General features: G+C 46.3%; 1 protein-coding gene across 50 annotated transcripts in view; it reads left to right on the top strand.

Moving 5' to 3' along the window:
* The window catches only part of acvr2aa (activin A receptor type 2Aa), a 40,330-nt gene extending 14,533 nt beyond the window's left edge, over positions 1–25,797 (top strand). Inside the window, exons 2-13 of one of the 50 annotated variants that reach the window (XR_005444601.1) lie at positions 1,734–1,968; positions 2,052–2,167; positions 2,288–2,442; positions 7,247–7,390; positions 9,306–9,449; positions 10,124–10,269; positions 10,410–10,524; positions 11,153–11,291; positions 11,661–11,791; positions 22,143–23,564; positions 23,630–23,759; positions 23,910–25,797. Coding sequence is in view for 1 of the 50 variants with exons in the window: in XM_038719958.1 (XP_038575886.1) it covers positions 1,734–1,968; positions 2,052–2,167; positions 2,288–2,442; positions 7,247–7,390; positions 9,306–9,449; positions 10,124–10,269; positions 10,410–10,524; positions 11,153–11,291; positions 11,661–11,791; positions 22,143–22,337 (1,520 nt within the window). In the remaining 49 variants the exon portion in view is untranslated. Of the gene's footprint in view, positions 1–1,733; positions 1,969–2,051; positions 2,168–2,287; positions 2,443–7,246; positions 7,391–9,305; positions 9,450–10,123; positions 10,270–10,409; positions 10,525–11,152; positions 11,292–11,660; positions 11,792–22,142 lie in introns of all 50 variants that reach the window. The other 49 variants (XR_005444606.1, XR_005444600.1, XR_005444604.1 and 46 more) reach the window with 49 other exon arrangements.
* Positions 25,798–27,738: the final 1,941 nt, after the last annotated feature.

Here is a 27,738-nt window from a genome sequence, read left to right as displayed (position 1 = left end):
CTCACCTGTCCTCCTGTCCCCTCCTCACCTGTCCTCCTGTCCCCTCCTCAGGTGTGTTTTTCACCTGTCCTCCTGTCCCCTCCTCAGGTGTGTTGTTCACCTGTCCTCCTGTCTCCTCCTCACCTGTCCTCCTGTCTCCTCACCTGTCCTCCTGTCTCCACACCTGTCCTCCTGTCCCCTCCTCACCTGTCCTCCTGTCCCCTCCTCAGGTGTGTTGTTCACCTGTCCTCCTGTCCCCTCTTCACCTATCCTCCTGTCCCCTCCTCCTGTCCCCTCCTCACCTGTCCTCCTGTCCCTCCTCAGGTGTGTTGTTCACCTGTCCTCCTGTCCCCTCCTCAGGTGTGTTGTTCACCTGTCCTCCTGTCTCCTCACCTGTCCTCCTGTCCCCTCCTCACCTGTCCTCCTGTCCCCTCCTCACCTGTCCTCCTGTCCCCTCCTCAGGTGTGTTGTTCACCTGTCCTCCTGTCCCCTCCTCACCTGTCCTCCTGTCTCCTCCTCACCTGTCCTCCTGTCCCTCCTCACCTGTCCTCCTGTCTCCTCCTCACCTGTCCTCCTGTCCCCTCCTCACCTGTCCTCCTGTCTCCTCCTCAGGTGTGTTGTTCACCTGTCCTCCTGTCTCCTCCTCACCTATCCTCCTGTCCCCTCCTCCTGTCTCCTCCTCACCTGTCCTCCTGTCCCCTCCTCACCTGTCCTCCTGTCCCCTCCTCAGGTGTGTTGTTCACCTGTCCTCCTGTCTCCTCCTCACCTGTCCTCCTGTCCCCTCCTCACCTGTCCTCCTGTCCCCTCCTCAGGTGTGTTTTCACCTGTCCTCCTGTCCCCTCCTCAGGTGTGTTGTTCACCTGTCCTCCTGTCTCCTCACCTGTCCTCCTGTCTCCTCCTCACCTGTCCTCCTGTCTCCTCACCTGTCCTCCTGTCTCCACACCTGTCCTCCTGTCCCCTCCTCACCTGTCCTCCTGTCCCCTCCTCAGGTGTGTTGTTCACCTGTCCTCCTGTCCCCTCTTCACCTATCCTCCTGTCCCCTCCTCCTGTCCCCTCCTCACCTGTCCTCCTGTCCCCTCCTCAGGTGTGTTGTTCACCTGTCCTCCTGTCCCCTCCTCAGGTGTGTTGTTCACCTGTCCTCCTGTCTCCTCACCTGTCCTCCTGTCTCCACACCTGTCCTCCTGTCCCCTCCTCACCTGTCCTCCTGTTCCCTCCTCAGGTGTGTTGTTCACCTGTCCTCCTGTCCCCTCTTCACCTATCCTCCTGTCCCCTCCTCCTGTCTCCTCCTCACCTGTCCTCCTGTCTCCTCCTCACCTGTCCTCCTGTCCCCTCCTCACCTGTCCTCCTGTCCCCTCCTCAGGTGTGTTGTTCACCTGTCCTCCTGTCCCCTCCTCAGGTGTGTTGTTCACCTGTCCTCCTGTCCCCTCCTCACCTGTCCTCCTGTCCTCCTCACCTGTCCTCCTGTCCCCTCCTCACCTGTCCTCCTGTCCCCTCCTCAGGTGTGTTTTTCACCTGTCCTCCTGCCCCTCCTCAGGTGTGTTGTTCACCTGTCCTCCTGTCTCCTCACCTGTCCTCCTGTCCCCTCCTCACCTGTCCTCCTGTCCCCTCCTCACCTGTCCTCCTGTCCCCTCCTCAGGTGTGTTGTTCACCTGTCCTCCTGTCCCCTCCTCACCTGTCCTCCTGTCCCCTCCTCAGGTGTGTTGTTCACCTGTCCTCCTGTCCCCTCCTCACCTGTCCTCCTGTCTCCTCCTCAGGTGCGATCCTGGGCCGCTCAGACATTCAGAAGTGTGTCCACTACAACTACAACCCTTCGTCTTCCTCGTCTTCCTCGTTGGCGTCTGAGAGTCAGGGTAACATGAGCGGGGTGGTCACCTGCTCCGGAGACAAGGACAAGAGGCTCCACTGCTTCGCCACCTGGAAGAACGTGTCCGGAGCCGTCCAGGTGGTCAAACAGGGCTGCTGGCTGGACGACGTCAACTGTTACGACAGGTGAGTACTTCCTGTCAGACTCTGGCGGGTCCCACAGGTGAGTACTTCCTGTGTCTGACGACCTTCTTCCTCCTCCTCTGCAGGCGCGAGTGCGTGGAGAGGAAGGACGCTCCTGAAGTCTTCTTCTGCTGCTGTGAAGGATCTTTGTGTAACAGCAGGTTCTTCTACAGTCCTGACAGCAGACAGACGCAGATACCAAGTAAGACCTCCTGATTACTGATGGGGTCCAGAATGATCTGGACCTGGAGGAGCCGTGTTGTTCTTGACTTTATAAACTGAATTAAGAATAACAACATTTTGTCCCTTTGTGTTGCCGTAGCCACAAACAAACCGGTGACGGCCAAGCCCCCGGTGCTGACCACTCTGATGTACTCGCTGGTTCCCATCATGGCCGTCACCGCCATCGTCCTCTTCTCCTTCTGGATGTACCGGCACCACAAACTGGCCTACCCTCCTGTCCTGGTGCCCACACAGGTGAGAGACTCGCACTGATTAGAAAGACCGGGACCAGGAGCGGCACTGGGTTAAAGTCAGCATGTGAGCTGGAGCTCCTCAGGGATCCGTCCTCGGTCTCCTGCTGGTTGACCTTTACACGCTCGCACACGTCACACAAACGCTCACCAGCGTCATACTCAGAACACACCTGCACGTTCCAACGACCTCCGCTCTCTCTATTCAGGATCAGGTGAGCTGATGGTAACCGTGACGATGAATCTCTGATCCTTGATTGGCCACTTCCCTTCCAAACGAATCAGGTCCTGCCCCAGGTCGTCGTGGCGGGACCAGGTCTGGTATCTGGTTTCAGATGGATTTAATCCTCTGGTGTCGACTTTACGTCCTGACTTACTCTGAGCTGGTACAAAGCGCTGCTGTAAAGACGCGTACACAGGGTCGGGTACAGAACCCGGTACCAATACAGGGTGTCTGCGGGGTCTTAAAGGGTCTTAAAGGGTCTTAAAGGGTCTTAAATCATTAAAAAGTCTTGATCGCCATTTAACAGGGTATTAAATTTTGTAGATATTGTGCGAAGCGGAAAACTGATTTACTAGCACAACCGACTGTAACTTTCCACCACGCCGGATCCCCAATGCTAATTGTTGAAAACATGGTCGGACTGAGCTCTGTGGCCGCTTGAACACCCCCGTTATTCAAAGACGAGAGCGAGATGCGCCGTCAGCAGGTGAAGCGCTGAGACAGCAGACAACAGGGAGAATATAAGCAGCATATTGGTTTGGCTAACGTTGGCCGGCTGTTCAGCTACATCTGTGCCTTTTTATTGAAACACCTTCAACTTTTCAGAAATGCGCTCGTCATCGTCACTTTTCGTGAGCAGATTAATCGCAGCCTGGACGGAGCGAGTTTCCAAATGTTGGACTAATCGTTCTGCCTAAATAGTTTGATTATTGACGAGTTAGTCGCCCACTGAAAATTAAAGTTAGAGACTAACTGTAGAATATTTTCCTGTCACAAAGTTAATGAATAAAAAACAACCCAAAATGAAACAGCTGTAAGTGGAATTAATATTATAATAGTGGTAAGTTTTATATAGTAAACTATTATAGAATATAGATTATAATTCAAATGAATATAGTAACAGCATATAATTAACATTAATATAAAAGCCAGGATGCCTTTGTGCCAACATGTGCTGCTCTCTGACAGCGACACGTTCCCCTTGTTCTCTTTTACATCTGTCTTACTAAAGTTTACACAAATCAGCTTTAGGATGCAGACAGCAGCTGTTGATCGCAAATGTCTGTGCTGCACTGCCAACGTTGTTTTTACGTTGTATTGATACAATGTTCGATGAAAGTTATCACACAGAGTGTTTACTTTTACAGTCTCAGTCTATTTATAGTAAATGTAAGTTAAAGGTGGGCTGTGTGGTCTTTAGTGGCTTCTAGCAGGAAGGTTTCAGATTGCAACCAACAGCATACGCTTCACATACCTGTGACTGAAAATAAGTTACAGCGACGTCAGCTAGGTATCAACTGGTCGGCGTTTGCAGGCAGGCTAACGTTATCTAGTTTGAACCGACTAACACAAAATCGCACTGTTTCACATGTTTGGCAGTAATGTTGCGCACATAAACATCTCAGCCTGTGTGAGACGATGGATTTTCGCAGGACATCCGACGAGTCCTTCACAAAGAAAAAACAGGCGACTGAGAAAGTTGGTGAAGTTACAACCTGGTCACGTACAGGTAATAAAATGCTATAAATATATTTAAATTCCTTTTGAAAACTCCACAGTTCCCCTTTTAAAGGTGTGAGGCTGACTTACAGCTCAAAGTTGTGCGGCAGTCTTGAAAAGGTCTTGAAAGGTTTTGAATTTCACTTCTGGATTCCTGTATGTACCCCGCAGTAGAACCGGAACCTACCAAACTGAATAAGAACACAAAGTTTGGTCGAACTTTAGTGTGTCGACGGAACCGTTTTGGCTCTGGTGCTCTGAAACATCCGAGGCGTCGGTACCGTTCACCGCAGTCCCAGATGGAGCGTCCCTCAGTGAGAGGCGCCGAGCCGAGCCGGGTCTGCTCGGTCTGTGTTAATGCTGACGTGGGCCAGAGGAAGTGACCCGGCTCAGCAGCAGCGCATAGTCAGTAATGATGGAAATTAACAGCCGCTAAATGAGGGTGGACTTTCCGTTTGGCGGCCAAATGTTGGAAGGCTACGCGCCACGTCGGCGGGTACATATATTCAGCGTATGGGGGTGTAACGGTCCAGGGCTTTGGGAACCGTGCACATGTGCACCGATGCAGTCTTTAACGTTAAATACTAGGCTTGTTTTGAGTGGAACAAATGTAAAGTCTGGAAGTTTCCACACGGACCATATCTCCGCCTGACAGCGCTACACAAGCAGCAGCTTTAGCCCCGCCTCTCGCTAACTAGTGACTTGAGCATCACGGCCAGTGAAGAGAAGCCAGAGCTTTAAGACCCCCCCTCATTGTTCAGGTCTCCTGTTTGGGACACTTCGGTTTCCAGTGAAATACAACAGCGGGCCGACATTTCTCAGCAGTGATCGATGTTACTAATGTCACTAATACTCACTAACGGTGTCGCAGGAAGGAGAACGTCTCCAACAAAACGAGCACAATGCAAACGCCTTTCAGCTTCTAAACAGACTTCAGACTTTTTTTATCTGAGCAGGCCTTCAGGCTGGGACTGATGATGCTGCAGTCTTACCGGCGGACAAAGGAAGATGCACGGTAGTCCTTAACACAGCGGACTACCAGGACAAAGTCAACTCACTACTAATGGACACAAACACATATGAGACACTGAGACGAGACCCAACCAGCGGATACAAGAAGAAGGCCATAGAATGTCTACAACAGCTACAGAAGGACAACATCATCACCCGGGAACAATATTACCGTTTGTATCCTGGAGAAGCCATTCCATGCATTTATGTACTACCCAAGATACACAAAGAAGGAGCCCCACTCAGGCCGATTATCAGCAGCATTAACTCGGTCACCTACAACATTGCCAAACACATTTCCACCATCTTAGCTCCATTGGTGGGAAACACGCCTCACCACGTCCAAAACTCTATTGACTTTGTAAACAAAGTTCGAGGACTAAAACTGGATCCAGATGAAACCATGGTATCCTATGACGTGACTTCTTTGTTCACCTGCATCCCCACCATAGAGGCAGTAGAAACCGTCAGGAAACGGCTAACACAAGACAACACCCTGGACAACAGAACTAGACTCAGCCCCGACCAGATCTGTAAATTACTCGACCTCTGTCTAAACACCGGTGGATTCTACAGACAGAAGCATGGCTGTGCCACGGGCTCACCGATTGTGGCAAACATCTACATGGAAGAAGTGGAGAATAAAGCCCTCAACTCCTTCAGAGGAACAGCACCGAGCCACTGGTACAGATATGTGGACGACACCTGGGTCAAAATTAAAAGCCTTCACAGAAGTAACAGTAACATCAAGTTCACACCAGAAGATGTTCACAACAACAGTTTGGCCTTCCTGGACTGCGCTGTACACATTGAAGAGGACACAGAAAACCCACACACACAGACCAATACCTACTGTTCGATTCCCACCACCCACTGGAGCACAAGCTAGGGGTCATGAGAACACTGCACCACAGAGCGGAAAACATACCAACAAGCGCCCAAGCCAGAGAGAAGGAACAGAAGCACCTGAAGGGGGCACTTACAGCCTGTGGAGACCCTAAATGGACCTTTGTGAAAACAGCCACAAGATCCAAGAAGAACAAAACTACAGGGGAGGAAAAGAAGGTCAATTAGAGCCGTTCGTTGGTTGTTGCTTGTGCTTGTTTGATGTTGCTTGTGTTTGATTGGTGTAGCTGTGTAAGGGGCGGAGCGTGTAGCCACTTTCAGACGAAAACAATATCCACACGTCTCACTCGCTTCTTCAGACTGAACAACAGTTTGCAGCTCTATCCCGTATGAAAAAGACCTTTATCCTGCAACCATGTGTGCTTTCACACCGCGGCCCGGCTACACAGGAAGCTGCGGCGTGCTGCGGCGTGGCTTTTCACAAACACATCGTCCCGTCTTTCTGTAGTGATGAGGTTGAATGATTAATCAGCTTCTTGTAAGTTTATAAAATAATAGTTGTGTTTTAAGAACGTTTAACAGCAGTAACATCGTGTAGCTTCAGATTTGACTCCGGCCTCCTTGTTAAGTTGGTATTTGACATAATTCCTCATTATCTCGATGAACAGAAACAGGCCATTTATTACTTTGGCCGGTGGGTGTTTTTACCCAGCAGCCACCTGGGCAGCTGATTTCCAGCCCTGCTGAGGATAGAAAGTGTTTGAGTGTGTGGATGAAGGAAACTGTTTCTTCTTCTTCTTCCTGTCTGACTGAATGTTTCTCCTCTCAGCACGCCTTTCACATAATGATCGAGGTAAGAGGTCGGACTGCTGCTGCTCGTCCACTTTGCATCTTCATCCTCCTTTTCTTTCTCTTTCTTTGTGTTTCTGCTCTGTGTTGCTCGCTGAGGTTGTTTTACATTCACTCGTGCATGAGCTCACTGCATTTAATGCGATGTGTTTCCATCAGGTGTTGGCTGTTGTTACTTTAGTGTTTCTGGATCTAAACGTTCATTTTATTTCTGTTTTTAATGTGAACTTGGTGAAATGTTTCAACTCTGTGATCTTTCTGTAGTGCTGAAGAGTTCACACCTGATCACTGTACAGAGGAGGGATTCACCCTCAGTGCTCCATGAAACAGCCGCAGACTCTCTACAGTCTCTCACATGTGTCCATGTGGTCTCTTCCAGGACCCCGGGCCCCTGCCCCCCTCCCCCATCCTGGGCCAGAAGCCCCTGCAGCTGCTGGAGATCAAAGCCAGGGGGCGCTTCGGCTGCGTGTGGAAGGCCCAGCTGCTCAGTGAATACGTCGCCGTCAAGATCTTCCCCATCCAGGTCTGTCGGAGCCGCCCTGAACGCACCGCCGCTCGTCCAGCGTTACAGTTAAAGACACCCTGAACTCACCGCCGCTCGTCCAGCGTTACAGTTAAAGACACCCTGAACGCACCGCCGCATGTCCAGCGTTAAAGACACCCTGAACGCACCGCCGCATGTCCAGCATTAGAGTTAAAGACACCCTGAACGCACCGCCGCTCGTCCAGCGTTAAAGACACCCTGAACGCACCGCCGCTCGTCCAGCATTAGAGTTAAAGACACCCTGAACGCACCGCCGCTCGTCCAGCGTTAGAGTTAAAGACACCCTGAACGCACCGCCGCTCGTCCAGCGTTAAAGACACCCTGAACGCACCGCCGCTCATCCAGCATTAGAGTTAAAGACACCCTGAACGCACCGCCGCTCGTCCAGCGTTAAAGACACCCTGAACGCACCGCCGCTCGTCCAGCATTAGAGTTAAAGACACCCTGAACGCACCGCCGCATGTCCAGCGTTAAAGACACCCTGAACGCACCGCCGCTCGTCCAGCGTTAGAGTTAAAGACACCCTGAACGCACCGCCGCTCGTCCAGAGTTAAAGACACCCTGAACGCACCGCCGCTCGTCCAGCGTTAAAGACACCCTGAACGCACCGCCGCTCGTCCAGCGTTAGAGTTAAAGACACCCTGAACGCACCGCCGCTCGTCCAGCGTTAAAGACACCCTGAACGCACCGCCGCTCGTCCAGCGTTAAAGACACCCTGAACGCACCGCCGCTCGTCCAGCGTTAGAGTTAAAGACACCCTGAACGCACCGCCGCTTGTCCAGCGTTAGAGTTAAAGACACCCTGAACGCACCGCCGCTCGTCCAGAGTTAAAGACACCCTGAACGCACCGCCGCTCGTCCAGCGTTAGAGTTAAAGACACCCTGAACGCACCGCCGCTCGTCCAGCGTTAAAGACACCCTGAACGCACCGCCGCTCGTCCAGCATTAGAGTTAAAGACACCCTGAACGCACCGCCGCTCGTCCAGCGTTAAAGACACCCTGAACGCACCGCCGCTCGTCCAGCGTTAGAGTTAAAGACACCCTGAACGCACCGCCGCTCGTCCAGCATTAGAGTTAAAGACACCCTGAACGCACCGCCGCTCGTCCAGAGTTAAAGACACCCTGAACGCACCGCCGCTCGTCCAGCGTTAGAGTTAGACACCCTGAACGCACCGCCGCTCGTCCAGCATTAGAGTTAAAGACACCCTGAACGCACCGCCGCTCGTCCAGCGTTAAAGACACCCTGAACGCACCGCCGCTCGTCCAGCATTAGAGTTAAAGACACCCTGAACGCACCGCCGCTCGTCCAGCGTTAAAGACACCCTGAACGCACCGCCGCTCGTCCAGCGTTAAAGACACCCTGAACGCACCGCCGCTCGTCCAGCGTTAGAGTTAAAGACACCCTGAACGCACCGCCGCTCGTCCAGCGTTAAAGACACCCTGAACGCACCGCCGCTCGTCCAGCGTTAGAGTTAAAGACACCCTGAATGCACCGCCGCTCGTCCAGCGTTAAAGACACCCTGAACGCACCGCCGCTCGTCCAGTGTTACAGTTAAAGACACCCTGAATGCACCGCCGCTCGTCCAGCGTTACAGTTGTGGTGATTTCTCTGGTTGCAGCTGGGAGGTTTCAGTTTTAAAGCTCAGAGCTTTAATCCTCCTGAGGCTGACCGGGTCCTTGGCCAATCAGCATCCAGTAAACCCATCATGACCTCAATTAACCCCCCCCCCCCACACACACACACACACGTCAGCCTTCAGTCATCACGCTGTGAAACATTTCCATCTGAAGTCATTCAGTGAAAATCAGCTGGACCCGACTCTGTGCTCAGATGGGTTGTAGGTCACACAGGCCTGACCCCTGACCCCTGACCTCTGACCCCTCTCTGTATTCAGGACAAGCAGTCGTGGCAGAACGAGTACGAGATCTTCACCCTGAGCGGGATGAGACACGAGAACCTGCTGCAGTTCATCGGAGCCGAGAAGAGAGGCAGCAACCTGGACATGGAGCTGTGGCTCATCACCGCCTACCATGAGAAGGTGCTGCCCCCTGCTGGAGCCCTGCAGCCCTGCAGAGTCCACATTAGTCTGTTAGCTGAGGCTTTTATCCAAAACCTCTTCCAGCTGCTGAATATGTCAGAGGTCTCCCTGCTCTGGAGCAGCTGGGAGTCACACTGGGGGATGTTTAATCCACTGCACCACCACCGCCCCTATTACATAAAATCTAATGAAACTAGACCTGCAGGCAGGGACTAACGGGGTCCAGGCCTCCCCTGGCGGCCTGAGGAGGCACTGCAAGGCGGACCTGCGGTCCCACCTGTAAGCCTGTAGAGACGAAACCAGTGACTCAAGAGGAGTTTAGTTCATGTTATAGTTCTGATCGTGTCAGACTTCACATCACAGGCAGAGCTGTGTGGAGATGATGTCACTTCCTTTGTATGAGGGTTGTTTTCTTCTTCTAAGGTTAATTTTCCTCGTGCAGATTTGTTGAAAACAGATTATATCAGAATAGTTCTGGATGTTCTGCCTCAGATTAATGATCTTCTGTTTGGCATCAAGTGTTTGTTCTGAGCACAAAGAAAAGTTTACACCACATTAACTTTCTCTCAGCAGAACTCAGCCTTTAAACTGAAAGATTAGTGATCTGATTTATCCTGATAATTATTGATATCAGATGATGTTCTGTGTTCTGATGTTCTGTGTTCTGTCCTCAGGGTTCTCTGACAGACTACCTGAAGGCAAACGTCCTCTCCTGGTCTGAACTGTGTCTCATCGCTCAGTCGATGTCTCGAGGTCTCGCCTACCTGCACGAGGACATACCTGGACACAAGGACGGACACAAGCCTGCCATCGCACACAGGTACACACACACACACACACACACACACACACAGATAGATACGTCCATACAGGTAAACACAGCTACACACACAGGTACTCACACACACACAGGTACACACACACTGTGAGGGGAGGAGTCTCACTCTGTGTGTGTTTCAGGGACTTGAAGAGTAAGAACGTGCTGCTGAAGTCCAACCTGACCGCCTGCATCGCTGACTTCGGCCTCGCTCTCAGGTTTGAGGCGGGAAAATCTCCTGGAGACACGCACGGACAGGTGAGTCCACCTGAGACACCTGACCTTTAACCTTGAATCCTTTTACAGTGATGGTGGAGGACATCAGTGTCTGTCAGTCCATCACACATCAGTCCGGTGGAGGCAGATGGCCGCCCACCCTGAGTCATGGTTCTGCTCGAGGTTTCTGCCTCTTAAAGGAAGTTTTTCCTTGCCTCTGTCTCCTAGTGCTGCTCTTGGTGGGAACTGTTGGGCTTCTGTAAATATCATCACAGAGTACGGTCTAGACCTGCTCTTTATGAAAAGCGCTGTGAGATAACTGTTGTTGTGATTTGGTGCTATATAAATAAAACTGAATTGAATTGAAAGTTAGCAGCTCTGAGGCATCTTTAAATCTCATGAAGAAGAAGAACTGATTGATCTGAACTCCTCCTCACACACCTGCTCGTCTGTAGTTCAGTCTGATCGATCTGTTTTAGAAGCAGCAGAGGACGAATTTGACAGGTGGAGGGTCTCAGTTCTTTCCACTTGTACCTTTTATTCTGTTTAATTATATAAAAATTATGTATAAAATTTATTTTACCGGACCACATGGCAGACAGGTTGGGAACTAGGATCTGGTCTGTGTTTGATGGTCCAGACCTTTAAAGTGTCCCTGTTAATGTGTCAGGTGGGGACCAGGAGGTACATGGCCCCGGAGGTACTAGAGGGGGCCATTAACTTCCAGAGAGACGCCTTCCTGAGGATAGACATGTACGCTCTGGGTCTGGTGCTATGGGAGCTCGCCTCACGCTGCAAAGCTGCTGACGGTAAGAAACCCTCAGACAGACGGACTTCAGACCTGTTCCAGGAAGACCAGCTGGAAACTGAATCTGATGAAGAATAGTATTATATGTGGCGTGGGCCAGCAGTTTGCTCAGAGCACCACATGGTGGTGGGGGAGAGTCCTGCACCGGACTGAGTTTAAACCTCCTGCTCCCCCACAGCAAAGTTTTAACACATTTCTGAAAAACATTTTGTGTTCTTCTTCTGTGCTCATGTGAACCTGATGGTTTACATGAGCGAGTTGTTGAAGAAGCCAGTGAGACGCAATCTTAATTTAGTAACTTAAGATCTGGGTCTAGTGGTCTCTGTGTGTCTGTTCTGGACTCTGATGGTCCCCCTTCTCTCTGATCTAGGTCCTGTGGACGAGTACATGGTGCCGTTTGAGGAGGAGGTGGGCCAGCATCCGTCTCTGGAGGACATGCAGGAGGTGGTGGTCCACAAGAAGATGAGACCGACGCTCAGAGAGTGCTGGCAGAAACACGCTGTGAGTCAGACTGCGTTACCCATAATGCACCACTCGTCTCTTACCCACAATGCATGTGAAAATTTTAACTGACAATTTTGACTGATATGAGTGACGGTGTTGTGGATGTTTGAGTGACTGTGTTGTGGATGTTTGAGTGACGGACGGTGTTGTGGATGTTTGAGTGACGGTGTTGTTGATATTGTAGTGTTGTGGATGTATGAGTGACGGTGTTGTTGATGTTTTAGTGACGGTGTTGTTGATGTTTCATTGACATTGTAGTGTTGTTGATGTAGTGTTGTTGATGTATGAGTGACTGTGTTGTTGATGTATGAGTGACGGTGTTGTTGATGTATGAGTGACGGTGTTGTTGATGTATGAGTGACGGTGTTGTTGATGTATGAGTGACGGTGTTGATATTGTAGTGTTGTGGATGTATGAGTGACGGTGTTGTTGATGTATGAGTGACGTTGTTTGAGTGACGTTGTTGATATTGTAGTGTTGTGGATGTATGAGTGATGGTGTTGTTGATTTATGAGTGACGGTGTTGTGTTGTTGATATTGTGGTGTTGTGGATGTATGAGTGACGGTGTTGTGGATGTATGAGTGACGGTGTTGATATTGTAGTGTTGTGGATGTATGAGTGACGGTGTTGTGGATGTATGAGTGACGGTGTTGTGGATGTATGAGTGACGGTGTTGTGGATGTTTGAGTGTTGTGGATGTATGAGTGACGGTGTTGATATTGTGGTGTTGTGGATGTATGAGTGACGGTGTTGTGGATGTATGAGTGACGGTGTTGATATTGTAGTGTTGTGGATGTATGAGTGACGGTGTTGTGGATGTATGAGTGACGGTGTTGTGGATGTTTGAGTGACGGTGTTGTGGATGTTTGAGTGACGGTGTTGTGGATGTTTGAGTGACGGTGTTGTTGATATTTTAGTGTTGTGGATGTTTTAGTGACAGTCTTTAGATCTTGTACTGACGGTGTTATGAATGTCCAGTGGGACGGTGTTGTTGATGTATGAGTGACGGTGTTGTTGATGTATGAGTGACGGTGTTGATATTGTAGTGTTGTGGATGTTTTAGTGTTGTAGATGTTTGAGTGACGGTGTTGTGGATGTATGAGTGACGGTGTTGTGGATGTATGAGTGACGGTGTTGTGGATGTATGAGTGACGGTGTTGTGGATGTATGAGTGACGGTGTTGTTGATGTTTGAGTGACGGTGTTGTGGATGTTTGAGTGACGGTGTTGTGGATGTTTGAGTGACGGTGTTGTGGATGTTTGAGTGACGGTGTTGATATTGTAGTGTTGTGGATGTATGAGTGACGGTGTTGTTGATGTATGAGTGACGGTGTTGTTGATGTATGAGTGACGGTGTTGTTATTGTAGTGTTGTGGATGTTTTAGTGTTGTAGATGTTTGAGTGACGGTGTTGTGGATGTATGAGTGACGGTGTTGTGGATGTATGAGTGACGGTGTTGTGGATGTATGAGTGACGGTGTTGTGGATGTATGAGTGACGGTGTTGTGGATGTATGAGTGACGGTGTTGTGGATGTATGAGTGACGGTGTTGTGGATGTATGAGTGACGGTGTTGTTGATATGTGGTGTTGTGGATGTTTGAGTGACGGTGTTGTGGATGTTTGAGTGACGGTGTTGTGGATGTATGAGTGACGGTGTTGTGGATGTTTGAGTGACGTTGTTGATATTGTAGTGTTGTGGATGTTTGAGTGATGGTGTTGATATTGTAGTGTTGTGGATGTATGAGTGACGGTGTTGTGGATGTATGAGTGATGGTGTTGTTGATGTATGAGTGACGGTGTTGATATTGTAGTGTTGTGGATGTTTTAGTGTTGTGGATGTATGAGTGACGGTGTTGTGGATGTATGAGTGACGGTGTTGTGGATGTATGAGTGACGGTGTTGTGGATGTATGAGTGACGGTGTTGTTGATATTGTAGTGTTGTGGATGTTGGAATGACGGTGTTGTTGATATTGTGGTGTTGTGGATGTTTGAGTGACGGTGTTGTGGATGTATGAGTGACGGTGTTGTATGAGTGACGGTGTTGTGGATGTATGAGTGACGGTGTTGTGGATGTATGAGTGACGGTGTTGTGGATGTATGAGTGACGGTGTTGTGGATATTGTAGTGTTGTGGATGTATGAGTGACGGTGTTGTGGATGTATGAGTGACGGTGTTGTGGATGTTTGAGTGACGGTGTTGTTGATATTGTGGTGTTGTGGATGTATGAGTGACGGTGTTGTGGATGTATGAGTGACGGTGTTGTGGATGTATGAGTGACGGTGTTGTTGATATTGTAGTGTTGTGGATGTTTGAATGACGGTGTTGTTGATATTGTGGTGTTGTGGATGTATGAGTGACGGTGTTGATATTGTAGTGTTGTGGATGTTTGAGTGACGGTGTTGTGGATGTATGAGTGACGGTGTTGTTGATATTGTAGTGTTGTGGATGTTTGAATGACGGTGTTGTTGATATTGTAGTGTTGTGGATGTATGAGTGACGGTGTTGTTGATATTGTAGTGTTGTGGATGTTTTAGTGTTGTGGATGTTTGAGTGACGGTGTTGTTGATATTGTGGTGTTGTGGATGTATGAGTGACGGTGTTGTGGATGTATGAGTGTTGTGGATGTTTGAGTGACGGTGTTGTGGATGTATGAGTGACGGTGTTGTGGATGTATGAGTGACGGTGTTGTGGATGTATGAGTGACGGTGTTGTTGATATTGTGGTGTTGTGGATGTATGAGTGACGGTGTTGTGGATGTATGAGTGACGGTGTTGTGGATGTATGAGTGACGGTGTTGTGGATGTATGAGTGACGGTGTTGTGGATGTATGAGTGACGGTGTTGTTGATATTGTAGTGTTGTGGATGTATGAGTGACGGTGTTGTGGATGTATGAGTGACGGTGTTGTTGATATTGTAGTGTTGTGGATGTGTTAGTGTTGTGGATGTTTGAGTGACGGTGTTGTTGATATTGTGGTGTTGTGGATGTATGAGTGACGGTGTTGTGGATGTATGAGTGTTGTGGATGTTTGAGTGACGGTGTTGTGGATGTATGAGTGACGGTGTTGTGGATGTATGAGTGACGGTGTTGTGGATGTATGAGTGACGGTGTTGTTGATGTTTGAGTGACGGTGTTGATGATGTATGAGTGACGGTGTTGATATTGTAGTGCTGTGGATGTTTGAGTGACGGTGTTGATGATGTTTGAGTGACGGTGTTGATGATGTTTGAGTGACGGTGTTGATATTGTAGTGCTGTGGATGTATGAGTGACGGTGTTGTTGATGTATGAGTGACGGTGTTGTGGATGTATGAGTGACGGTGTTGATATTGTAGTGCTGTGGATGTTTGAGTTACGGTGTTGTTGATGTATGAGTGACAGTGTTGTGGATGTTTTAGTGTTGTGGATGTTGATGATGTTTGAGTGACGGTGTTGTGTTGTTGATATTGTAGTGCTGTGGATGTTTGAGTGACGGTGTTGTGGATGTTTGAGTGACGGTGTTGATATTGTAGAGTTGTGGATGTTTTAGTGTTGTTGATGTTTGAGTGACGGTGTTGATATTGTAGTGCTGTGGATGTTTGAGTGACGGTGTTGTTGATGTTTTAGTGACGTTGATATTGTAGAGTTGTGGATGTTTTAGTGTTGTTGATGTTTGAGTGACGTTGTTGATATTGTAGTGCTGTGGATGTTTGCGTTACGGTGTTGTTGATGTTTGAGTGACGTTGATATTGTAGTGTTGTGGATGTTTTAGTGTTGTTGATGTATGAGTGACAGTGTTGTGGATGTTTGAGTGACGTTGATATTGTAGTGTTGTGGATGTTTTAGTGTTGTTGATGTATGAGTGACGGTGTTGTGGATGTATGAGTGACGGTGTTGTGGATGTATGAGTGACGGTGTTGTGGATGTATGAGTGACGGTGTTGTAGATATTGTGGTGTTGTGGATGTATGAGTGACGGTGTTGATATTGTAGTGTTGTGGATGTATGAGTGACGGTGTTGTGGATGTATGAGTGACGGTGTTGTTGATATTGTAGTGTTGTGGATGTTTGAATGACGGTGTTGTTGATATTGTGGTGTTGTGGATGTATGAGTGACGGTGTTGTGGATGTATGTGTGACGGTGTTGATATTGTAGTGTTGTGGATGTATGAGTGACGGTGTTGTTGATATTGTAGTGTTGTGGCTGTGTTAGTGTTGTGGATGTTTGAGTGACCTTGTTGTTGATATTGTGGTGTTTTGGATGTATGAGTGACGGTGTTGTTGATATTGTGGTGTTGTGGATGTATGAGTGACGGTGTTGTGGATGTATGAGTGACGGTGTTGATATTGTGGTGTTGTGGATGTATGAGTGACGGTGTTGATATTGTAGTGTTGTGGCTGTGTTAGTGTTGTTGATGTATGAGTGACAGTGTTGTGGATGTTTGAGTGATGGTGTTGATGATGTTTGAGTTACGGTGTTGTTGATGTATGAGTGACGTTGATATTGTAGTGTTGTGGATGTTTTAGTGTTGTGGATGTATGAGTGACGGTGTTGTGGATGTATGAGTGACGGTGTTGTTGATATTGTGGTGTTGTGGATGTTTGAGTGACGGTGTTGTGGATGTTTGAGTGACAGTGTTGTGGATGTATGAGTGACGGTGTTGTGGATGTATGAGTGACGGTGTTGTGGATGTATGAGTGACGGTGTTGTGGATGTATGAGTGACGGTGTTGTGGATGTATGAGTGACGGTGTTGTTGATATTGTAGTGTTGTGGATGTTTGAATGACGGTGTTGTTGATATTGTGGTGTTGTGGATGTATGAGTGACGGTGTTGTGGATGTATGAGTGACGGTGTTGTTGATATTGTAGTGTTGTGGATGTTTGAATGACGGTGTTGTTGATATTGTGGTGTTGTGGATGTATGAGTGACGGTGTTGTGGATGTATGAGTGACGGTGTTGATATTGTAGTGTTGTGGATGTATGAGTGACGGTGTTGTGGATGTATGAGTGACGGTGTTGTTGATATTGTAGTGTTGTGGATGTTTGAATGACGGTGTTGTTGATATTGTGGTGTTGTGGATGTATGAGTGACGGTGTTGTGGATGTATGAGTGACGGTGTTGATATTGTAGTGTTGTGGATGTATGAGTGACGGTGTTGTTGATATTGTAGTGTTGTGGCTGTGTTAGTGTTGTGGATGTTTGAGTGACGGTGTTGTTGATGTTTTAGTGACGTTGTTTGAGTGACGGTGTTGTTGATATTGTGGTGTTGTGGATGTATGAGTGACGGTGTTGTGGATGTATGAGTGACGGTGTTGTTGATATTGTAGTGTTGTGGCTGTGTTAGTGTTGTGGATGTTTGAGTGACGGTGTTGTTGATATTGTGGTGTTTTGGATGTATGAGTGACGGTGTTGTGGATGTATGAGTGACGGTGTTGTGTTGTTGATATTGTAGTTTTGTGGATGTATGAGTGTCGGTTTTGTGGATGTATGAGTGTCGGTGTTGTTGATATTGTAGTGTTGTGGATGTATGAGTGACGGTGTTGTGGATGTATGAGTGACGGTGTTGTTGATATTGTAGTGTTGTGGCTGTGTTAGTGTTGTGGATGTTTGAGTGACGGTGTTGTTGATATTGTGGTGTTGTGGATGTATGAGTGACGGTGTTGTGGATGTATGAGTGACGGTGTTGTGTTGTTGATATTGTAGTTTTGTGGATGTATGAGTGACGGTGTTGTTGATGTATGAGTGACGGTGTTGATATTGTAGTGTTGTGGATGTATGAGTGATGGTGTTGTGGATGTTTTAGTGACGGTGTTGATATTGTAGAGTTGTGGATGTTTTAGTGTTGTGGATGTTTGAGTGACGGTGTTGTGGATGTATGAGTGACGGTGTTGTTGATGTATGAGTGACGGTGTTGATGTATGAGTGATGGTGTTAATGATGTTTTAGTGACGTTGTTGATATTGTAGAGTTGTGGATGTTTTAGTGTTGTGGATGTATGAGTGACGGTGTTGTGGATGTATGAGTGACGGTGTTGTTGATGTTTTAGTGACGTTGATATTTTAGAGTTGTGGATGTTTTAGTGTTGTTGATGTTTGAGTGACGGTGTTGATATTGTAGTGCTGTGGATGTTTGAGTTACGGTGTTGTTGATGTATGAGTGACGGTGTTGATGATGTTTGAGTGACGGTGTTGATGATGTTTGAGTGACGGTGTTGTGTTGTTGATATTGTAGTGCTGTGGATGTTTGAGTGACGGTGTTGTTGATGTATGAGTGATGGTGTTGTGGATGTTTTAGTGACGTTGTTGATATTGTAGTGTTGTGGATGTTTTAGTGCTGTGGATGTTTGAGTGACGGTGTTGTTGATGTATGAGTGACGGTGTTGATGATCTTTGATTGACGGTGTTGATGATGTTTGAGTGACGGTGTTGATGATGTTTGAGTGACGGTGTTGTGTTGTTGATATTGTAGTGCTGTGGATGTTTGAGTGACGGTGTTGTTGATGTATGAGTGACGGTGTTGTTGATGTATGAGTGACGGTGTTGATGATGTTTGAGTGACGGTGTTGTGTTGTTGATATTGTAGTGCTGTGGATGTTTGAGTTACGGTGTTGTGGATGTTTGAGTGACGTTGATATTGTAGTGTTGTGGATGTTTTAGTGTTGTGGATGTTTGAGTGACGGTGTTGTGGATGTTTGAGTGACGGTGTTGTTGATGTTTTAGTGACGTTGTTGATATTGTAGAGTTGTGGATGTTTTAGTGTTGTTGATGTTTGAGTGACGGTGTTGTTGATGTATGAGTGACGGTGTTGATGATGTATGAGTGACGGTGTTGATGATGTATGAGTGACGGTGTTGATGATGTATGAGTGACGGTGTTGATGATGTTTGAGTGACGGTGTTGATGATGTTTGAGTGACGGTGTTGATGATGTTTGAGTGACGGTGTTGATATTGTGGTGTTGTGGATGTATGAGTGACGGTGTTGATATTGTAGTGCTGTGGATGTTTGAGTTACGGTGTTGTTGATGTTTGAGTGACGTTGATATTGTAGTGTTGTGGATGTTTTAGTGTTGTGGATGTTGATGATGTTTGAGTGACGGTGTTGATATTGTAGTGCTGTGGATGTTTGAGTGACGTTGATATTGTAGTGTTGTGGATGTTTTAGTGTTGTGGATGTTGATGATGTTTGAGTGACGGTGTTGTGTTGTTGATATTGTAGTGCTGTGGATGTTTGAGTGACGGTGTTGTGGATGTTTGAGTGACGGTGTTGTGGATGTTTGAGTGACGGTGTTGTGGATGTTTGAGTGACGGTGTTGTTGATGTTTTAGTGACGTTGTTGATATTGTAGAGTTGTGGATGTTTTAGTGTTGTTGATTTTTGAGTGACGGTGTTGATATTGTAGTGCTGTGGATGTTTGAGTGACGGTGTTGTTGATGTTTTAGTGACGTTGTTGATATTGTAGAGTTGTGGATGTTTTAGTGTTGTTGATTTTTGAGTGACGGTGTTGATATTGTAGTGCTGTGGATGTTTGAGTGATGTTGATATTGTAGTGTTGTGGATGTTTTAGTGTTGTTGATGTATGAGTGACAGTGTTGTGGATGTTTGAGTGACGTTGATATTGTAGTGTTGTGGATGTTTTAGTGTTGTTGATGTTTGAGTGATGGTGTTGATATTGTAGTGCTGTGGATGTATGAGTGACGGTGTTGTTGATGTATGAGTGATGGTGTTGATATTGTAGTGCTGTGGATGTTTGAGTGACGGTGTTGTTGATGTTTTAGTGACGTTGTTGATATTGTAGAGTTGTGGATGTTTTAGTGTTGTTGATGTTTGAGTGATGGTGTTGATGATGTTTGAGTTACGGTGTTGATGTATGAGTTACGTTGATATTGTAGAGTTGTGGATGTTTTAGTGTTGTGGATGTTTGAGTGATGGTGTTGATGATGTTTGAGTTACGGTGTTGTTGATGTATGAGTTACGTTGATATTGTAGAGTTGTGGATGTTTTAGTGTTGTTGATGTATGAGTGACAGTGTTGTGGATGTTTGAGTGATGGTGTTGATGATGTTTGAGTTACGGTGTTGTTGATGTATGAGTGACGTTGATATTGTAGTGTTGTGGATGTTTTAGTGTTGTTGATGTTTGAGTGACGGTGTTGTGGATGTTTGAGTGACGTTGATATTGTAGTGTTGTGGATGTTTTAGTGTTGTGGATGTATGAGTGATGGTGTTAATGATGTTTTAGTGACGTTGTTGATATTGTAGAGTTGTGGATGTTTTAGTGTTGTTGATGTTTGAGTGACGGTGTTGTGGATGTTTGAGTGACGTTGATATTGTAGTGTTGTGGATGTTTTAGTGTTGTGGATGTATGAGTGATGGTGTTAATGATGTTTTAGTGACGTTGTTGATATTGTAGAGTTGTGGATGTTTTAGTGTTGTTGATGTTTGAGTGACAGTGTTGTGGATGTTTGAGTGACGTTGATATTGTAGTGTTGTGGATGTTTAGTGTTGTGGATGTTTGAGTGATGGTGTTGATGATGTTTGAGTTACGGTGTTGTTGATGTATGAGTGACGTTGATATTGTAGTGTTGTGGATGTTTGAGTGATGGTGTTGATGATGTTTGAGTGACGGTGTTGATGATGTTTGAGTGACGGTGTTGATATTGTAGTGCTGTGGATGTTTGAGTGACAGTGTTGATGATGTATGAGTGACGGTGTTGTTGATGTATGAGTGACGGTGTTGATATTGTAGTGTTGTGGATGTTTGAGTTACGGTGTTGTTGATGTATGAGTGACGGTGTTGATATTGTAGTGTTGTGGATGTATGAGTGACGTTGATATTGTAGTGTTGTGGATGTTTTAGTGTTGTGGATGTTGATGATGTTTGAGTGACGGTGTTGTGTTGTTGATATTGTAGTGCTGTGGATGTTTGAGTGACGGTGTTGTGGATGTTTGAGTGACGGTGTTGTTGATGTTTTAGTGACGTTGTTGATATTGTAGAGTTGTGGATGTTTAGTGTTGTTGATTTTTGAGTGACGGTGTTGATATTGTAGTGCTGTGGATGTTTGAGTGACTGTGTTGTGGATGTTTGAGTGACGTTGATATTGTAGTGTTGTGGATGTTTTAGTGTTGTGGATGTATGAGTGATGGTGTTAATGATGTTTTAGTGACGTTGTTGATATTGTAGAGTTGTGGATGTTTTAGTGTTGTTGATGTTTGAGTGACAGTGTTGTGGATGTTTGAGTGACGTTGATATTGTAGTGTTGTGGATGTTTTAGTGTTGTGGATGTTTGAGTGATGGTGTTGATGATGTTTGAGTTACGGTGTTGTTGATATGAGTGACGTTGATATTGTAGTGTTGTGGATGTTTGAGTGATGGTGTTGATGATGTTTGAGTGACGGTGTTGATGATGTTTGAGTGACGGTGTTGATATTGTAGTGCTGTGGATGTTTGAGTGACAGTGTTGATGATGTATGAGTGACGGTGTTGTTGATGTATGAGTGACGGTGTTGATATTGTAGTGTTGTGGATGTTTGAGTTACGGTGTTGTTGATGTATGAGTGACGGTGTTGATATTGTAGTGTTGTGGATGTATGAGTGACGTTGATATTGTAGTGTTGTGGATGTTTTAGTGTTGTGGATGTTGATGATGTTTGAGTGACGGTGTTGTGTTGTTGATATTGTAGTGTTGTGGATGTATGAGTGACGGTGTTGTGGATGTTTGAGTGACGGTGTTGTGGATGTTTGAGTGACGTTGTTGATATTGTAGAGTTGTGGATGTTTTAGTGTTGTTGATGTTTGAGTGACGGTGTTGATATTGTAGTGCTGTGGATGTTTGAGTGACGTTGTTGATATTGTAGAGTTGTGGATGTTTTAGTGTTGTTGATGTTTGAGTGACGGTGTTGATATTGTAGTGCTGTGGATGTTTGAGTTACGGTGTTGTTGATGTTTGAGTGACGTTGATATTGTAGTGTTGTGGATGTTTTAGTGTTGTTGATGTTTGAGTGACGTTGATATTGTAGTGTTGTGGATGTTTTAGTGTTGTTGATGTTTGAGTGACGGTGTTGATATTGTAGTGCTGTGGATGTTTGAGTGACGGTGTTGTTGATGTATGAGTGATGGTGTTGATATTGTAGTGTTGTGGATGTTTGAGTGACGGTGTTGTTGATGTTTGAGTGACGTTGATATTGTAGTGTTGTGGATGTTTTAGTGTTGTTGATGTTTGAGTGACGGTGTTGTTGATATTGTAGTGTTGTTGATGTTTGAGTGACGTTGATATTGTAGTGTTGTGGATGTTTTAGTGTTGTGGATGTTTGAGTGACAGTCTTTAGATCTTGTACTGACGGTGTTATGAATGTCTCGGTGTCCCTGCAGGGTCTGGCCCTGCTCTGTGAGACCATTGAGGAGTGCTGGGATCACGAGGCTGAAGCTCGGCTGTCGGCGGGCTGCGTGGAGGAACGAGTCGTGCAGATGCAGCGGCAGACGAGCGTCACGCCGCCGGAGGACATTGTCACGGTTGTCACCATGGTAACCAACGTGGACTACCCGCCTAAAGAGTCGAGCCTATGACAAGGCCCGAGGACCAATCAGGACAGAGCAGGGACTCCCTCAGTGAGCGTTTTCTGTCTCTGATCTAAGACTCAGGTGGGCGCTCAGATGACTGTAAGGGCACTCAGGTGACCTTGATGACGCTCAGATGACTTTAAGAGCGATCAGGTGACCTTGATGACGCTCAGGTGACCTTGATGACGCTCAGATGACTTTAAGAGCGATCAGGTGACCTTGATGACGCTCAGGTGACCTTGATGACGCTCAGGTGACGTTGATGACGCTCAGATGACTTTAAGAGCGATCAGGTGACCTTGATGACGCTCAGGTGACCTTGATGACGCTCAGATGACTTTAAGAGCGATCAGGTGACCTTGATGACGCTCAGATGACTTTAAGAGCGATCAGGCGACCTTGATGTCGCTCAGGTGACCTTGATGATGCTCAGATGACTTTAAGAGCGATCAGGTGACCTTGATGACGCTCAGGTGACCTTGATGATGCTCAGATGACTTTAAGAGCGATCAGGTGACCTTGATGACGCTCAGGTGACCTTGATGACGCTCAGATGACTTTAAGAGCGATCAGGTGACCTTGATGACGCTCAGGTGACCTTGATGACGCTCAGATGACTTTAAGAGCGATCAGGTGACCTTGATGACGCTCAGGTGACCTTGATGATGCTCAGATGACTTTAAGAACGTTCAGGCGACCTTGATGTCGCTCAGGTGACCTTGATGATGCTCAGATGACTTTAAGAGCGATCAGGTGACCTTGATGACGCTCAGGTGACATTGATGATGCTCAGATGACTTTAAGAGCGATCAGGTGACCTTGATGATGCTCAGATGACTTTAAGAGTGATCAGGTGACCTTGCGTGCACTCAGGAGACGTGGAGGACAACATGGCGGACAGTCTCTCCCTCAGCAGCCTGAGCCGCACTGATCTCCACCCTCTGACATCACTTCCTCTTGTCACTTCAAAATAAGAGACTTCCTGGACGTTTTGTAGGCTAACTGTAGTTTTTAGTTTGTGTTTCTCTGAATGATGTGATGCCAACGAGAAGCAGCTTCTGAATGTCTGTGTGTGTAAATACAGAAGATTTATATATTCTACTGAGAGGTAATAATCAGGTTATTGATCCAGACGGAGGTAATAATCAGGTTATTGATCCAGACAGAGGTAATAATCAGGTTATTGATCCAGACAGAGGTAATAATCAGGTTATTGATCCAGACAGAGGAGAGGTAATAATCAGGTTATTGATCCAGACGGAGGAGAGGTAATAATCAGGTTATTGATCCAGACAGAGGTAATAATCAGGTTATTGATCCAGACAGAGGTAATAATCAGGTTATTGATCCAGACAGAGGAGAGGTAATAATCAGGTTATTGATCCAGACAGAGGAGAGGTAATAATCAGGTTATTGATCCAGACGGAGGTAATAATCAGGTTATTGATCCAGACAGAGGTAATAATCAGGTTATTGATCCAGACAGAGGTAATAATCAGGTTATTGATCCAGACAGAGGTAATAATCAGGTTATTGATCCAGACAGAGGTAATAATCAGGTTATTGATCCAGACGGAGGAGAGGTAATAATCAGGTTATTGATCCAGACGGAGGAGAGGTAATAATCAGGTTATTGATCCAGACAGAGGTAATAATCAGGTTATTGATCCAGACGGAGGAGAGGTAATAATCAGGTTATTGATCCAGACAGAGGAGAGGTAATAATCAGGTTATTGATCCAGACGGAGGTAATAATCAGGTTATTGATCCAGACGGAGGTAATAATCAGGTTATTGATCCAGACGGAGGTAATAATCAGGTTATTGATCCAGACAGAGGTAATAATCAGGTTATTGATCCAGACAGAGGTAATAATCAGGTTATTGATCCAGACAGAGGTAATAATCAGGTTATTGATCCAGACAGAGGTAATAATCAGGTTATTGATCCAGACGGAGGAGAGGTAATAATCAGGTTATTGATCCAGACGGAGGAGAGGTAATAATCAGGTTATTGATCCAGACAGAGGTAATAATCAGGTTATTGATCCAGACAGAGGAGAGGTAATAATCAGGTTATTGATCCAGACAGAGGAGAGGTAATAATCAGGTTATTGATCCAGACGGAGGTAATAATCAGGTTATTGATCCAGACAGAGGAGAGGTAATAATCAGGTTATTGATCCAGACAGAGGAGAGGTAATAATCAGGTTATTGATCCAGACAGAGGAGAGGTAATAATCAGGTTATTGATCCAGACAGAGGTAATAATCAGGTTATTGATCCAGACAGAGGAGAGGTAATAATCAGGTTATTGATCCAGACAGAGGAGAGGTAATAATCAGGTTATTGATCCAGACAGAGGAGAGGTAATAATCAGGTTATTGATCCAGACGGAGGTAATAATCAGGTTATTGATCCAGACGGAGGAAATAATCAGGTTATTGATCCAGACGGAGGTAATAATCAGGTTATTGATCCAGACGGAGGAGAGGTAATAATCAGGTTATTGATCCAGACAGACACAAACATACGGCAATCTTTCTTATCTTTCTTCAGACTTTTGATCCTCTGAGACACGAGGAGATTCAAACATTTCATGAATGAAATCGGAGAAATAAAGTGAAATTGAACTGATCGATCGATACGGGTGCAAGTTATCGGTTGTTTTTATCTAATATATTAATTGTTTAAAACAGAAGCTCATGGCTGTAAGTCTGACTATTGATTATCCTTCAGTGGGACAATATGTATCTTATCTAAAACCCGTCTCTCAGAGTCCAAAGTGACGACTTCATCCTTTGCTCCACAGCGTTGACCTATTGATCTGTTGCAGCATTACTCAATAAGTTTGATTGATTGATCAGAGGAAGGTCTGTCTCGTGCTGCATTATTTCCTCTACCAGCAGTGTCAAATAACAATTAATTTAAAGAAAGGCGCGTTCCCGCTGACTCTTTTAACTGTTTTTTTTTAGTGTTTTATTTACTTATTGATTAATTAAGAAACTAATTAGGGTATTAATCAGTAATAATTGTACTGATTAGTTCTGTTGTTTCACTTTATTTCTTTGACTCTGAATCAGAGACAATCCAAGCCACATTTTAGATGTTAATCAGCCTGCTGATCAGCTGCCTGCAAACTAAACAGGAAAGAAAGATCTTATGAGATTGAGCTGAAGGTGAAATGTGTTTAAACTCGTCTTCACTGCTGGTTTCCTGTCTGCCTCTGTAGAGCCTGAAACTGATCATCAATAACTCTGTTTTATCCATTTATTGATCTGCTCAGCGACTCACAGTTCGTCTGAAACAATGTCTCGTCAGTGAAGAAAGAAAAATAAAACGGATAAGATGTTGGTCAGAATGTAAAGAAATAAACTGTGAAGTCAGAAGAATGATTCAATCTGAGGAAATAAAGTGTTGTATGATCAAACAAGTTCAGGGTCAATAAAGCTTTGTATAGATCTGTTGAACATGATCATTTATTTACTCATCTGATTACATTTACTCATTTAGCTGTCAAACCCAGGTCTCTTAAACCAAATGCATGTGTCTTATCCACTGCACCATCACTGTCCCGCACTAAATGTGGACTTCCACTGGTTTCCATTCTACACTGGTTTCCAGTGCAGACTGGTTTCCAGTGCAGACTGGTTTCCACTGGTTTCCATTCCACACTGGTTTCCACTGTTTTTCATTCCACACTGGGTTCCACTGGTTTCCAGGGCAGACTGGGTTCCACTGGTTTTCTGTGTAGACTGGTGTCCAGTGCAGACTGTCCAGTTTGGAGCGGGTTCCATTGGTTTCCATTCCACACTGGTTTCCAGTGCAGACTGGTTTCCACTGGTTTCCAGTGCAGACTATCCAGTTTGGAGCGGGTTCTATTAGTTTCCATTCCACACTGGTTTCCAGTGTAGACTGGTTCTCACTGGTTTCTAGTGCAGACTGTCCAGTTTGGAGCGGGTTCCATTGGTTTCCAGTGTAGACTGGTTTCCAGTGCAGACTATCCAGTTTGGAGCGGGTTCCATTGGTTTCCATTCCACACTGGTTTCCACTGTTTTCCATTCCACACTGGATTCCACTGGTTTCCGTTCCACACTGGTTTCCAGTGTAGACTGGTTTCCACTGGTTTCCAGTGCAGACTGTCCAGTTTGGAGTGGGTTCCACTGGTTTCCAGTGTAGACTGGTTTCCAGTGCAGACTGTCCAGTTTGGAGTGGGTTCCACTGGTTTCCATTCCACACTGGTTTCCAGTGCAGACTGGTTTCTACTGGTTTCCATTCCACACTGGTTTCCAGTGTAGACTGGTTTCCACTGGTTTACATTCCACACTGGTTTCCAGTGCAGACTGGTTTCCACTGTTTTCCATTCCACACTGGTTTCCAGTGCAGACTGGTTTCCACTGTTTTCCATTCCACACTGGTTTCCAGTGCAGACTGGTTTCCATTTAACACTGGTTTCCAGTGTAGATTGGTTTCCACTGGTTTCCAGTGCAGACTGTCCAGTTTGGAGTGGGTTCCACTGGTTTCCATTCCACACTGGTTTCCAGTGCAGACTGGTTTCTACTGGTTTCCATTCCACACTGGTTTCCAGTGTAGATTGGTTTCCACTGGTTTCCAGTGCAGACCGTCCATTTTGGAGGGGGTTCCATTGGTTTCCATTCCACACTGGTTTCCAGTGTAGACTGGTTTCCACTGGTTTCCAGTGCAGACTGTCCAGTTTGGAGTGGGTTCCACTGGTTTCCATTCCTCACTGGTTTCCAGTGTAGACTGGTTCTCACTGGTTTCTAGTGCAGACTGTCCAGTTTGGAGCGGGTTCCATTGGTTTCCAGTGTAGACTGGTTTCCAGTGCAGACTGTCCAGTTTGGAGTGGGTTCCACTGGTTTCCATTCCACACTGGTTTCCAGTGCAGACTGGTTTCTACTGGTTTCCATTCCACACTGGTTTCCAGTGTAGACTGGTTTCCACTGGTTTCCATTCCACACTGGTTTCCACTGTTTTCCATTCCACATTGGTTTCCATTCCACACTGGTTTCCAGTGCACACTGGTTTCCACTGTTTTCCATTCCACACTGGTTTCCAGTGCAGACTGGTTTCCACTGTTTTCCATTCCACACTGGTTTCCAGTGCAGACTGGTTTCCATTCAACACTGGTTTCCAGTGTTGATTGGTTTCCACTGGTTTCCAGTGCAGACTGTCCAGTTTGGAGCGGGTTCCATTGGTTTCCATTCTATAGTGGTTTAGTGGTTTCCAGTGTAGACTGGTTTCCAGTGCAGACTGTCCAGTTTGGAGTGGGTTCCACTGGTTTCCATTCCACACTGGTTTCCAGTGCAGACTGGTTTCTACTGGTTTCCATTCCACACTGGTTTCCAGTGTAGACTGGTTTCCACTGTTTTCCATTCCACACTGGTTTC

This window comes from Micropterus salmoides, unplaced genomic scaffold (genome assembly GCF_014851395.1).
Source record: "Micropterus salmoides isolate LMB-PRFRI ecotype aquatic unplaced genomic scaffold, ASM1485139v1 Ms_hic_scaffold_15, whole genome shotgun sequence".
In the NCBI taxonomy this organism is placed as follows: domain Eukaryota; kingdom Metazoa; phylum Chordata; class Actinopteri; order Centrarchiformes; family Centrarchidae; genus Micropterus; species Micropterus salmoides.
Note: the sequence above shows the minus strand (reverse complement) of the source record. Positions and strands in the feature narration are given on the sequence as shown.